The sequence below is a fragment of the Prosopis cineraria genome, unplaced genomic scaffold (genome assembly GCF_029017545.1).
Source record: "Prosopis cineraria cultivar Desert tree isolate PC_DT_omini unplaced genomic scaffold, ASM2901754v1 PC9, whole genome shotgun sequence".
Taxonomy (NCBI): Eukaryota; Viridiplantae; Streptophyta; class Magnoliopsida; order Fabales; family Fabaceae; genus Prosopis; species Prosopis cineraria.
Window position 1 is genome coordinate 26,776,296 of NW_026555340.1, and position 11,331 is coordinate 26,787,626.

An 11,331-nucleotide genomic window follows, 5' to 3' on the forward strand; every position below is an offset into this window, starting at 1 on the left:
TTTTAATATATAACCTTTTAAGAAATGTGTTCTTCAACTATTACAAAAAGAATACTTAAAATATTTTTAAAATATTCATTTATTATATAAAATTTGACAAATAAATTATATTCTCTTCGTTTAAAAATATAAAATATTTTTTAAAAATTAAATATTAAAAAATATAAAGTATTTTTAATTTTTTAAAATTATTATATTTTTTTAAAAAATATTCTTATTAATAAATGATAGAAGTAAAATTTAATTAAAAATATTTAATACTTTTTTTTTAGCCCGGGGGGCATTTATCTACGAGAATTCCTATTTTGTCATCTGTCCGCATCAGCCCATAGAAATACACGTGTCATATGCACATTCATAAAGCCACGTATATGCGTGTCTGAAGGTTAAGGTCAAAAAAACAGAACTCTGAAGCTGCAGGTTTTTGGATGCAAAATTCGTCTAGTGATTGTCAGAAGCTCAAGCTGCATGATGGCTCTATGCAATTCTGCAAGGTAGAGACCAGAGAGGCATTAGCGCATAACCCATTCCACTGCTTATTCGAGTCGTAACGCTCTCCGTTTCGTTGTGATTCGGGAGAAAGCCAATGGGGTGGATCGGAGACGTTGCCAATTCCTTCAAGTCCTTTCAACTCAGACAAGCTCTAATCCAGGTGGTCAATCTTGGTATGCACTACCATCCCTCTCATCCTCAACTTTATGCTTCTTCATCATTTTCTTCCTCGACGGCTGCGACTGCCACACACACATTGTTTAGTTAACGGAGTCTTCGTTTAATTACCCATTGGCCCGTACCGTACGTAATTTAATATTTCATCTGTTTTATGCTATTGGAGTCGTTTAATACGAAAAATTTGCGATTACCCGGATGATCAAGTGAGATATTGGTTGATCAGTTTATCTTTCCTTTACATTTTCTACTGGAGATCTTCATGCTGATGTCTTCAATTGTAGTTAAGACTCTAGAAAGTGATGGAACGGTGTATGACAATATTTCATCAACCGTCTATGCTGTTTGTTGCTCTTTAATAACAAGTTACTAACATAAGAGGAGTGCAATTAACTCTGTTTATTAAAATTGTTTTCAAGCCTACAATTTGCATTTAGCTTTCTTTTACTCTTATCTATTCAGGTTTGATTGTGCCATCGGCGCTAATGATATGGAAAGGATTAATGTGTATAACTGGCAGTGAATCACCAGTAGTTGTTGTACTTACTGGAAGCATGGAACCTGGTTTCAAGAGAGTGAGTAAATATCAGTATATTTTTCTCAGTAGCTTGTTGAAGTTGTTCCGAGAGCCATCAAACAGATCATGAATAAAAAATGCAGGTTTAGGTAGTTACTATAATCATTGAGGAGTTAGCTAATATTTAATAATTACTTTATCTTTTCCTTATATTTTTAGTGGCAAATTGTTTCAAAGTCGAATTCAATATAACCACCATGATGAGTTATCCTTTATTTTGGAAAAGCTAGCCTGTAGTTATATCCCAAGAGGAGTATCGAGGAAATATTTATGAAGTTCAGGTGAAAAGAACAGAATTTATTCTGTTATTTAATATACATTGCATGTGGCACTTGTAAGTTATTAGCATACCCACCCACAATGACCAAGTCGATATACTTCAGGTTTGAAATAGGCCAGTTCATACTTGAAGGATCATCCTCCAAATTTGAAACGTTATATATGAATTTTTCAACTGTTTTCCATAACTTTCACCCTCCATTTCCTACTTGCACAAAGTAAGTCAACTTCTCACTGTTCCTATTACCTGAAATTGTCATATCGGCTATTGATTTTTGGATCTCAAATAAGGTTATCTCCTTTCTCTGTGTTTCTCTTTATTTCCATAACTTAGTCACGCTGCTTAATCTATTTAAACATATGGAAATTATAAGCCTTTCTTCAAATTCTTTATCTGACAGAAACCTTTGATTCTCTTCCAGGCTGACATTTTGTTTTTGCCAATGAGCAAGTATCCCATTCGCGCAGGAGAGATAGTCGTTTTCAATAAAGACGTATGATTTTCCCCCCTTTTCTTCAAGTTTGGTGCTTAGATCTATTTATTCTATGAATTTGTTCTTGTAAAGCTTTAAGTTTTCTGATTCTGTAGGTGTAGACTTATCTTTAACACTGCCACTTCTTGGCAACACATCTGCCAAGTCCATAATCCTATCTTTGCCAATTTTTCTGGGCATGTCTGCTGTGACATTGCAGTATTTAGTTTTGTGGTGCCTTTGTTAGTGCCAATAACAGATGAGACTCTAACATACCTTTCAAAGATGGTTCTTGCGTAACAATTACTTAGCATGAGACTTGGAGACATTTTCATTGTTTGTGGGTAGCACACATTCTTGTGAAGATATCATTTATCCCCTCCTTTGAGTGATAATCAGATATATATGATATGCTTTTCTTCATTTGTTTTGAGTGTCACAAATGCAATCATGCATTGTACTATGAAATTTTATTTCTTCCTTGTTTATAGAAGGAAAGGAAGAAGTCCTAGATCCAATGGTTATTACTGGCTACAGAAATTACATGTTAAAACAACAGGTAGATCCCACATACTGTGAAGTTTTGTAGAGCACATAATATGGACTGTGTAATTTTTCCAGATTCTGAGATCATAAATAAAGCACATTAATGCAATTGCCTTATGGCATCGAGATCTTCCATTTCTTTGAATTTTTTCTCCTCAAGACTTCATGTACTTGTCAAGGATGTTGAAGAACAAAATACTCATCAACATAATCTAACTGGACTTCAATTTTGATGCCTGTGGACTGATTTCATCTTATTTTTATCCTATGAAAAGTAATAACATCTGTCAATTAGTGTGTCTATGCATGTGTCTTTATCATCTGTTTTTGCTAATAAATGTACATTGCACAGGAACATGATATTCCAATTGTTCACCGAGTAATAGAGGTAACAAACTTTGGAAGACATCTCTCTAATTCCTTTTCTATGCCACTTCCATTTGATTTGTACAATAAATCCTATGTTAAGAATCTCTTCCAAATATAGCAGGTTATAGATGCTAATGACCTGCCCAGAGCCACTGATGCGAACTAGAGTCACCATGGTTGGGACAGTCTATTTATGTAAACTTGGTTATGTGGTGCAATAACAAAATCCCAGGGAAATGACTAGAACTTAAACAACAACTATAATTTAATATCAATGCCATAAGAAAGAATCCTAATAACTACTTCAGGGTTACACATCCCTAGACCCAAACAGGTTTATTACTCCTGATTACTGATAAATAAATTGTAGATGACCCCATTTTTCCATCTAGTCATCTACGAATCCTTATTCCTGAATTTCATTTTTCATCATTAAATAATAAACAACATTTTTTAATTCTCATATTGCACCATGTAGTATCTGGTACATGTAGGTGTATATCAGAAACAGATGAAGAAACAGGGGTACCTGTCTATTCAATCACCAATACCTGCGGACTTCTGCCGTGTCTTGATGACTAGATGATTTATTCCCCTTAAGTTCATAAAATCGTTAAAAGAAGCCTGAGTCTCTGATAAATGGAACTAATATTATTGCTCAGAAAAGAGTAAAGAATGTTGTTGTACTCTCATCATACTATAGGCCTATAGCTCTCACTTGATGAGGTTGATATTCCTGGAGCCGAAGTTTTATTTATCTTTCCCACTATTTTGGAGAACGGAACCAAAGCCTTGTCAAACTTGCAAATTCCCATTTTGGTTTTGACATCGATAGTTGATGTTGCTTATATCTGGCAATAAATTTTGAATATAGCTTTATGCCTACAACAAAATAGCAAATGTAAACTCTAATTATTCTATTATTTTATTTTAGGTTCATGAACGTCAAGATACTGGAGAAGCTTATATCCTCACTAAAGGTGACATGCTATATAAATTCAGTTTCAATTGTTATCTTGCATGGCACCACAGAGACGCACATCAATGAGCTTTGGGTGATAATTAATTAGTTTCTGGTTTCTAAGTCGTATTCTTGATCTTTGGTGTGTTACGTGTATATATCCTCTTTTCTTGATTCATTTTTTTAACTCTACCAGGAGACAATAACCCTATGGATGACAGGGTTTTTTACAATGGTCAGCAGTGGCTGCAGAAACATCATATAATGGGCAGAGCTGTTGGGTAATTCAAATATCTTTGAAATAAATACTAATGTTGACCGGTTTTCCTTCAGAAGTATCGAGAATGAGCTTGACCTTCTCTCTCAATAAGGCCTATAACTATAAAGCAGATGATATCACAGTTTCCACACACACGTATGATATGACATGGATTACAGCGTGGTCTTTGGAGGGCTTCAGTGTTTAGCATTGTTGTCTCGATCCTCATACAATAGATCATTTGAATAAATTATTCCTGAATTACAGGCTAGTTCCATATCCCCTTGCCTCTGAAGTGAAGAGATTGATGTGCCTGAGAATAACTAAAAATTAATTGTTGGCATTATCATTTGAAACTGCTATTAACATTTTTTTAATCATTTTTCTGCAGGTTCTTACCATTTGTTGGTTGGGTGACAATAATGATGACTGAAAAGCCTGTATTCAAGGTTTGTTTTATGATTTTATTTAATTAATCATCGCTGACTGACTCAAAACTTACTGTTAATTTTCGAGCCTGTTATTATTTTATATGCGAAGGATGCGTATAAATAATTAATTTGCCTGCTTTTGAAGGGGAGAATTCTAGTTGTTTTAAAAAAGAAAAGCAAAGAAAAAAAAAGCAGTTTAAAATCATCTTTTAAATTAAAGGTAGACGTAATTTTTTATTCTTATACTTCACTCATGTTTTGTTTTTGTTATCTATATTTTTTCAATATTTTAAATACTTACACTTTTATTTTTTATTATTTTTTATTATTTTGGGTCTTTTTAAAATTTTTATAGTTTATTCATAAAGTGATCGAAAATAATAAAAAAAATATAGAATTTAAAATATAAAAAAAATTAAAAGTAAAATACAATTAAAGTAAAAAAAATTAAAAGTTATGTTTATCATTGAATCAGTATTCGAAACATCTTGTCAACATAGCAGTTCTGGAAGGAAATCTGTTATGATTGAAAAATCTGAAAACTCTGAAGGCCATAAAGTAATTGACAATCTCTTCACGTTGTCCAAAATTCGAGTTATTGATGCTTTTAAGTGTCACCGACAATTTTGTTATCTCGCTTACTTTTCCATCAAGTCTTGAGTCTGACTTGTCTTCTCTTGATTGCTGCAGTACATGCTAATCGGGGCGTTGGGGTTGCTGGCGATAACATCAAAAGATTAGGTATACAAATTCTTGAGTCATGATTATCTATGTACACTCACATTAAGATACTACAATACAATGTAGATGAACGTGAGAACCTTTTTTTGCTCTTAAACGCTCCCAGCGTTACCATTGTAAGTTATAAATAAATACATGGATGTCCTCAAAAGCTATACGTATATAAATTAAAACAGTTTAAGAAATTCTCTTCCCTTCCCTCCACTTATTAGGAATGTGGGTTTAAAACCTCGCTTCTGTGTAATCTTGAAGAGTTTGCAGAAAAAAGTAATTGAAATTTGAACAGTTATCAATGGAGATCCCAGAACGCGTTAACATGGGCTTAATGAAACAACATTGAAGCTGTATGCTAGATTCTATAGACAATACCCAAATAAGCTTAGAAATAGAACGATATATGCCCTCAAGTATCATACGAGGAGTCATTTGCTGGATTATGCTTAACACTAATCAGCCAATTCTACTATGGATAATTAGTTAATTGCCCATTTATTGCAGTGGGATTTCAATTTTAACCAGTGTTTTTAAAATTGGACCGGATTCACCTTCGATCGGTCCAGATTTCGGTTTGGTTCATATGAGAAAATCATTTCAGGGATTGGGTCATTTTGAATTGGCAGTCAAACCAGTAATCAGAATCAAGTCAAGAACCGGATTCAATTTTCAAAAACCAAACTGTTTAAAAAAAATTATGTTTTTTATCAATTTTTTTAAAAAATGACTAATTTTTTTAATCATTTGATATTATATTGTATCACATGAATTATTAAGTCATGATAAATTTAAAATATTTAATTTTTTAAGTTAAGTAGAAACTTCATATTTATTTCTTATATTTAGATTATTATGTACATACATAATTTTTTAAATTTATTTATTACGTCACCGGTTTGACCATTGACCCAACCCGGTTGAATTCTGTGAACCGTAAATCACTGACCTTTTTGATTCAATATCCGATGTGATTCTAAAAATATTAATTTTAATAAAACTAATTAATGACGGTATGAACAAGAACAAAACAGCAACAGCAATCTATCATTCAAAATAAATAAATAAATAAAACATTGGACCCAAATTCCGTGAAGCAATATTAAAAATTGGACCGTCATTACCCATTAGTATAATTAATATCGGCACTGATAATAATAAATATTATATTTATCTTGTGAACCAAAAAAATTAAATATTTTATATTTTATTATGGCTTTGTATAGCATACCCATGGTTTCAACCATCAATGGACAAACTGGTCTCAAAGTTCAACCAAAACAGTAAAAAATGTAAAAAAATGATTGAATAGATAAAAATCAATTAAGAAAATTTAGTTGGTTATGGAATTACATCTTATAAATTTATCTACTTTTTAATCTTCTTCAAAGCAAATAATCCTTCAAATTTTCTTTTATAAATACAAAACTATAAAAGATCCAATAAATGGGACAAATGTGTAAAGCTTCAAATGCTCGTCGTCAACCCGTCATTACTTTTCTCCCTCTCGACACGTTGCAATCGAGCCTTTTGACTTCAATAAGAGACAAAGGACCATTGTCCTTTTCTTATTTCAACCAAGAAAAGAGAAGTCAAGCAAGTTGCTCTCCCCCCCCCCCTTTTTTTCGCCCCCCTTTTTTGAATGAGAAGTACAGCTGCATTACACTAAACTGATTATACATGTGGGATATCAACAAGAGCTGGTTAATCACAATATTATGTTTGGGAAAGAAGCAAAGGAACATGTACCTCAAGTATTTGAGAGACATGAACCTAGTCCAAAACAAACGTGGGAAGCAGGTGGCCAAATTGTTAGGCGTGGAAATGAAAATTTTCTTACATCCTTCATAACAGAACAGTTCAGCTGACCGACTTCTCCAACAGCTTTATATAAAACGTGATGAAGATACTTACCTTATTCCAGAGGCAAACAAGTGTAGGCCCGAATCTTTCTTTTGTGGGTAGGTGGTGATTTATGAGTTGTTGACTTGTAGCTGCTTGCCCAAAAGAAATTAAAACATTTGCCATCGAGCAAGTTACAGTTTTTTTTTTTTTTTTTTTTTTGCAGAAGGCGCACGCAATATGGATTGGCGAGCAATTGAGGAGTTGGGAACAGATCTTTTTGCTTCATAATTTGGGATCAAAATTTGCGCTGCCATCCATCGTTGTAATTACAATAAATGATGCAAACTGTGATATATAAAGAGAACAGATAACCATTTTTGTCTCAGCTTCCCCAAATATTATCTAGTTAGCATATAACAGAATACTATTAAAGACTTGAAGATATTCGTTGGCCAAAAAAAGATGAAGAAAAAGAAAAGAACTTGAAGAGATGCATCAATGAGCAAAACTGCCATTAGCATTACGCAAATTAATCTTGCAAAACTGCCACGTTATACCATCTTGTCACCTACTGATGCACCTAAATCCTGTGTGTCAAGAAGTCCAGCAACTACGATCAACTGGCATGCTATAATTCTTAAGCAATGTGCTTGCAGGATAAAAAGATTTTGAACTCTCACTGATAGCAGTTGACACCGGCTTCAAAAACATGGCATCTACACCGCACATTTCTCACACGAACTTCAATCTACAAAGGCGTGGCTACAGATCATCGACTTTTGGGTTAGAAACTCTTCACATAAGTCAGTAATATTCCTCGCTTGAATCATACGAGGTTAATCTGTACGCAGCTGCTCGTCATACTGCGGCCGAAACAACCCAAATACGAGATATGGGATTATTACCATGGAAGCCATGAAAAGGGTAAACTGCAATCCAAGAGCAACAAGAGTAGTTATCAGTTACAAGTTTACCCTTTGGCAGCAAACAAAACAAGTAGGTTGGTATTAAGTAAAGCAAAATTGTCAATATACCAGGAGAGGAAGTGTCAAGAAACTCCAAATTGGCCACAGGGCAAAGGAGAACCTGGAAAGGGATAGGAATCAGCAAAATGGGGCATACTCGAATGTTTATACATACCATGCAATGGAAATAAGAAATCACCATTGCTTACAAGCAAAAAGAGAAGAGTCCAAATACGGTTACAAATGGCAAAAAGGTGACACTCGTTACTTCCCACTTTTTCAGTCCCCATTTTTCATCAAGTCTTCGGACACTCCACGCCAAGATGCTTGTATAAATGAAAATCAGAGCATTCAGACCAACACCTATCATCCCAACATATAGAGGCAGTCTGCAAGAAAATTAGGGAGAGAACCATGAATCTCGCAAACTGACTTAAGCAAAGAATTGTAATCACTCAGAGTCCCTAGCAACAAGGAATTTGCGGATATCCTCATTATTTCAAATTCGGAGATCTTCAAACAGGTAAAATCATAATCATATACATAATTAAAACTGTTGTTTTCTTTATAATAGAACGGCTTAGTTTTCAACATGAAATTTGCCTTTAAAACTACTAATTTATGCCCCAGCTAGAGATAAGAGCACAAGGGTTTATGTGGAAGATTTAAATTACCAACATATGAATAGAAAAGTAGACTATAACCGTTAACGTAATCCTGTGACTGTGACAGCAGCATTCTACGCTAGATCTTACCATCTCCAAATTGTCCACTTTTTAACGCCTCATACAAGTTAAAAATAAATATTATACTGTAAGTGAAACAGATAATTTCAAAATGAAGAAACCAATGTTGCAAACAAGACCAATACATCAAAAGGTGATCAAAAAGATAAGTGGACAACAATCAAATAGACTTTCCATCAACAGGAGGGCAAAAAAATCTAAAACCTAAATCCTCTTCACTGAAACAGGATTTAGTATGCTTTTCATATAAACAATGACTTCTTTATCATTTCTACACCTTATGTGCAGTTCCAGAAGTTGAGTGCAAAAGCACAATTCAACACTAGTGACCAATGTCCCCAACCCAATTTTCACATTTCATAATATGGTGAATTTAATAGACATGAACATCTTCAAGTAATGAGCGGCATGGCATAACTTAAGTAGTTAAAAGTCTTCAATCATGTTTGAAGCAACTCGCAAGGTTTGGACCTTACACGTAGCAATACTCAACATGTTCCTGAATAAATTTACCTCCAACCAAAAGTGAGAAAAGATAGTTCCCGGGCTTTGAAACTATTTCTTACCAATGATAGTGCGCATAAGTAGCATGCTCTAAATATTTATATTAGCAACAGAGTAAAATATAAACAAAGAAATAATGATTTTTTAGCTCAAATAAAACTTAATTGAGCTGGACATGTTTAGAATTGAAAGTTGAAACCATCACACAGGTGGTGTCCCCGGCTGTTGTCCAGTTTTCCATTGACTTTCCAAACAGTAGTTGAAAAGAAGAAGAAGAAGAATTTTTCCCATTCCACTGCAATGAAATAGGGATTTACAAGAAGCATACGCAAGCTAAATGAACATGCATCTACTTTAACTTTCCTTTTTAGGTGTTGATTCATTTACTTTGGCTGGGTAAAATGCACCAACCACCAAAGAAAGCCATATGAGAGTACACTCTTGAGATTCTCATTTTTTTTTTTTAAAAACAAATGAACATGCTTTTGGCAAAGATGAAAATAAGGAAAATGGGTTTTTTGAGGAGATGGGATGAGGTGATAAGGAGTTATTACCTTCTGATCCTGTCGTCGTGGCAGAGGAGATATATCAAATTGGAACGCCGATCACCAAAATATATGATGAAAGCCGCCGAAGCTAGCCAAAGAAAATTTTCAAGAATTTCGATCCACGTCCTTGCTCTAGGACTTGGAGGTGAAGAAGGACGCATCCTCGAGCATGCATCGTCGTCAAGCTCATCACCACTGCTTGAATACCCTTGGCTGTGTCTCTGTCTCATAAATCCACCTCCCCCTACTGGTGATCCGCCTGACATTGGAGCTAGAAGAAACTCCCCACACAGTATCACCAAAACCACTTTGATTTGGTTCTTTGAATTCCGAAACCAAGCAAGCAATTGCGAACAAATCAAAATTTGCCGCAGGATTAAGGAAATTCTGTTCTACAAAGAATCTCGCAGTGATCCGTACTCGTTAGTAGCCAATTACAAACTAATCCCAAATGATTTTCTTTCCAATGAGATTCAGAATAATCAAACTCGTGAAAAGAGTAGACAGCACGCCAATGGAGGATTGAGTTCACAGAGGACTATGAATCATCATGACGTCGCCGTGAACAACCTAAGGAACGATGATACGCAAGAAAGAGAATGAGGTATCATGAATTTTGACTAAAACGTATTACGAATTCAATAACCTAGCAAAACTGAATATCAATTACAACAAAAAACCAGAAACCCAATTTAAAGCGATTACAGTTACTGGAAACGGGAACATGGGAAATTCCTTGGTTTGTGAGATTCCAGTAATGAATGAAAAGCTTGGGCTTTTATAGTTGTTGACGAAACCCAAAGGGGGTTTAGTCGTTTGGATGAGAATGTGCATGCGTTGGGCTTTTGTGAAGCAAGATGACGGCGACGAGGTATCTGATTTTCGCTATTCCTCCATCAAAAAGAGGATTTGACGAGAGCAGCGTGGGATGGAGGAGATTCATTTCCTGGAGCTGTAGCGAATAGAGCCTTTCAATTATTATTTTTTATTTTTTTTTGTTTTTATAATTTCAAATTTTAATGATGTATTTCACTTTTGCATAAAAATAATCAGGGATCTTACAGCATAATTAAATGTTACAGTGCCAACTAAGGTTTGAGTTCAAGCTTGGTGTTTAAGAAGCCTCGAACATGATTGCGAAAATGCAAGGTCAAATTAAAAAAATAAACACTAATATTTTTAGAAAATAAATATCACTCTCATAGATTACTCACTCATTACATTTTTTTTTATCTTTAAAATGATATATTTTTTTAACAAAGTTTACATACGGTTCTTTCTTAGACCTCAACAGTGTCTTAAAAATCTATCTCATTCATGTAAAAGTTTTCTTGTACAGCCGTTTAAACTTTTTTTTTTTTGGCAGAATACAACAATTTAATTTATAGAATCACCATCTAACATGTAAAAACCTTTACCATAAAATA

The 11,331-nt window shown here is 34.2% G+C and overlaps 2 protein-coding genes across 8 annotated transcripts; one reads left to right on the top strand and one right to left on the bottom strand.

The window, feature by feature from the left end:
* Positions 1–416: 416 nt before the first annotated feature.
* LOC129321012 (uncharacterized) lies at positions 417–5,467 on the top strand. Of its 2 annotated transcripts, none has more exons than XM_054966738.1 (8): positions 417–665; positions 1,132–1,244; positions 1,948–2,019; positions 2,897–2,932; positions 3,848–3,893; positions 4,071–4,155; positions 4,525–4,582; positions 5,255–5,467. In XM_054966738.1, the coding sequence occupies exons 1-8, from the start codon at positions 587–589 to the stop codon at positions 5,303–5,305; spliced, it is 540 nt and encodes a 179-aa protein (XP_054822713.1). In that variant the 5' UTR covers positions 417–586; the 3' UTR covers positions 5,306–5,467. The 2 variants fall into 2 exon arrangements, with proteins under 2 accessions (XP_054822713.1, XP_054822714.1); XM_054966739.1 differs by having other exon boundaries at positions 417–652.
* Positions 5,468–6,650: 1,183 nt separating this feature from the next.
* On the bottom strand, positions 6,651–10,851 carry LOC129319378 (uncharacterized). Of its 6 annotated transcripts, XR_008595496.1 has the most exons (6): positions 9,911–10,851; positions 8,316–8,495; positions 8,176–8,227; positions 7,211–8,070; positions 7,046–7,139; positions 6,651–6,951 (listed from the first exon to the last, which is right to left on the bottom strand). XR_008595496.1 is itself a non-coding variant. In XM_054964426.1 (5 exons), exons 2-5 carry the CDS (start codon positions 10,168–10,170, stop codon positions 7,978–7,980), a joined length of 585 nt encoding a protein of 194 aa, XP_054820401.1. In that variant the 5' UTR covers positions 10,171–10,474; positions 10,610–10,851; the 3' UTR covers positions 6,651–7,977. The 6 variants fall into 6 exon arrangements, 1 of the variants encoding a protein (XP_054820401.1); XR_008595497.1 differs by having other exon boundaries at positions 6,651–7,728; positions 7,822–8,070; XR_008595493.1 differs by having other exon boundaries at positions 6,651–7,139.
* Positions 10,852–11,331: the final 480 nt, after the last annotated feature.

Excerpts from the sequence above, each read along its gene's own strand:
- LOC129321012 (XM_054966738.1), top strand. The coding sequence starts at position 587 with ATGGGGTGGATCGGAGACGTTGCCAATTCCTTCAAGTCCTTTCAACTC. Across the intron at positions 3,894-4,070 it reads AGCTTATATCCTCACTAAAG|GAGACAATAACCCTATGGAT; the intron begins GTGACATGCTAT and ends TAACTCTACCAG. Across the intron at positions 4,156-4,524 it reads ATAATGGGCAGAGCTGTTGG|GTTCTTACCATTTGTTGGTT; the intron begins GTAATTCAAATA and ends ATTTTTCTGCAG.
- LOC129319378 (XM_054964426.1), bottom strand. The coding sequence starts at position 10,170 with ATGTCAGGCGGATCACCAGTAGGGGGAGGTGGATTTATGAGACAGAGA. Across the intron at positions 8,228-8,315 it reads GGACTCTTCTCTTTTTGCTT|GTTCTCCTTTGCCCTGTGGC; the intron begins GTAAGCAATGGT and ends ATCCCTTTCCAG. Across the intron at positions 8,071-8,175 it reads TCTTGACACTTCCTCTCCTG|TTTACCCTTTTCATGGCTTC; the intron begins GTATATTGACAA and ends CTTGGATTGCAG.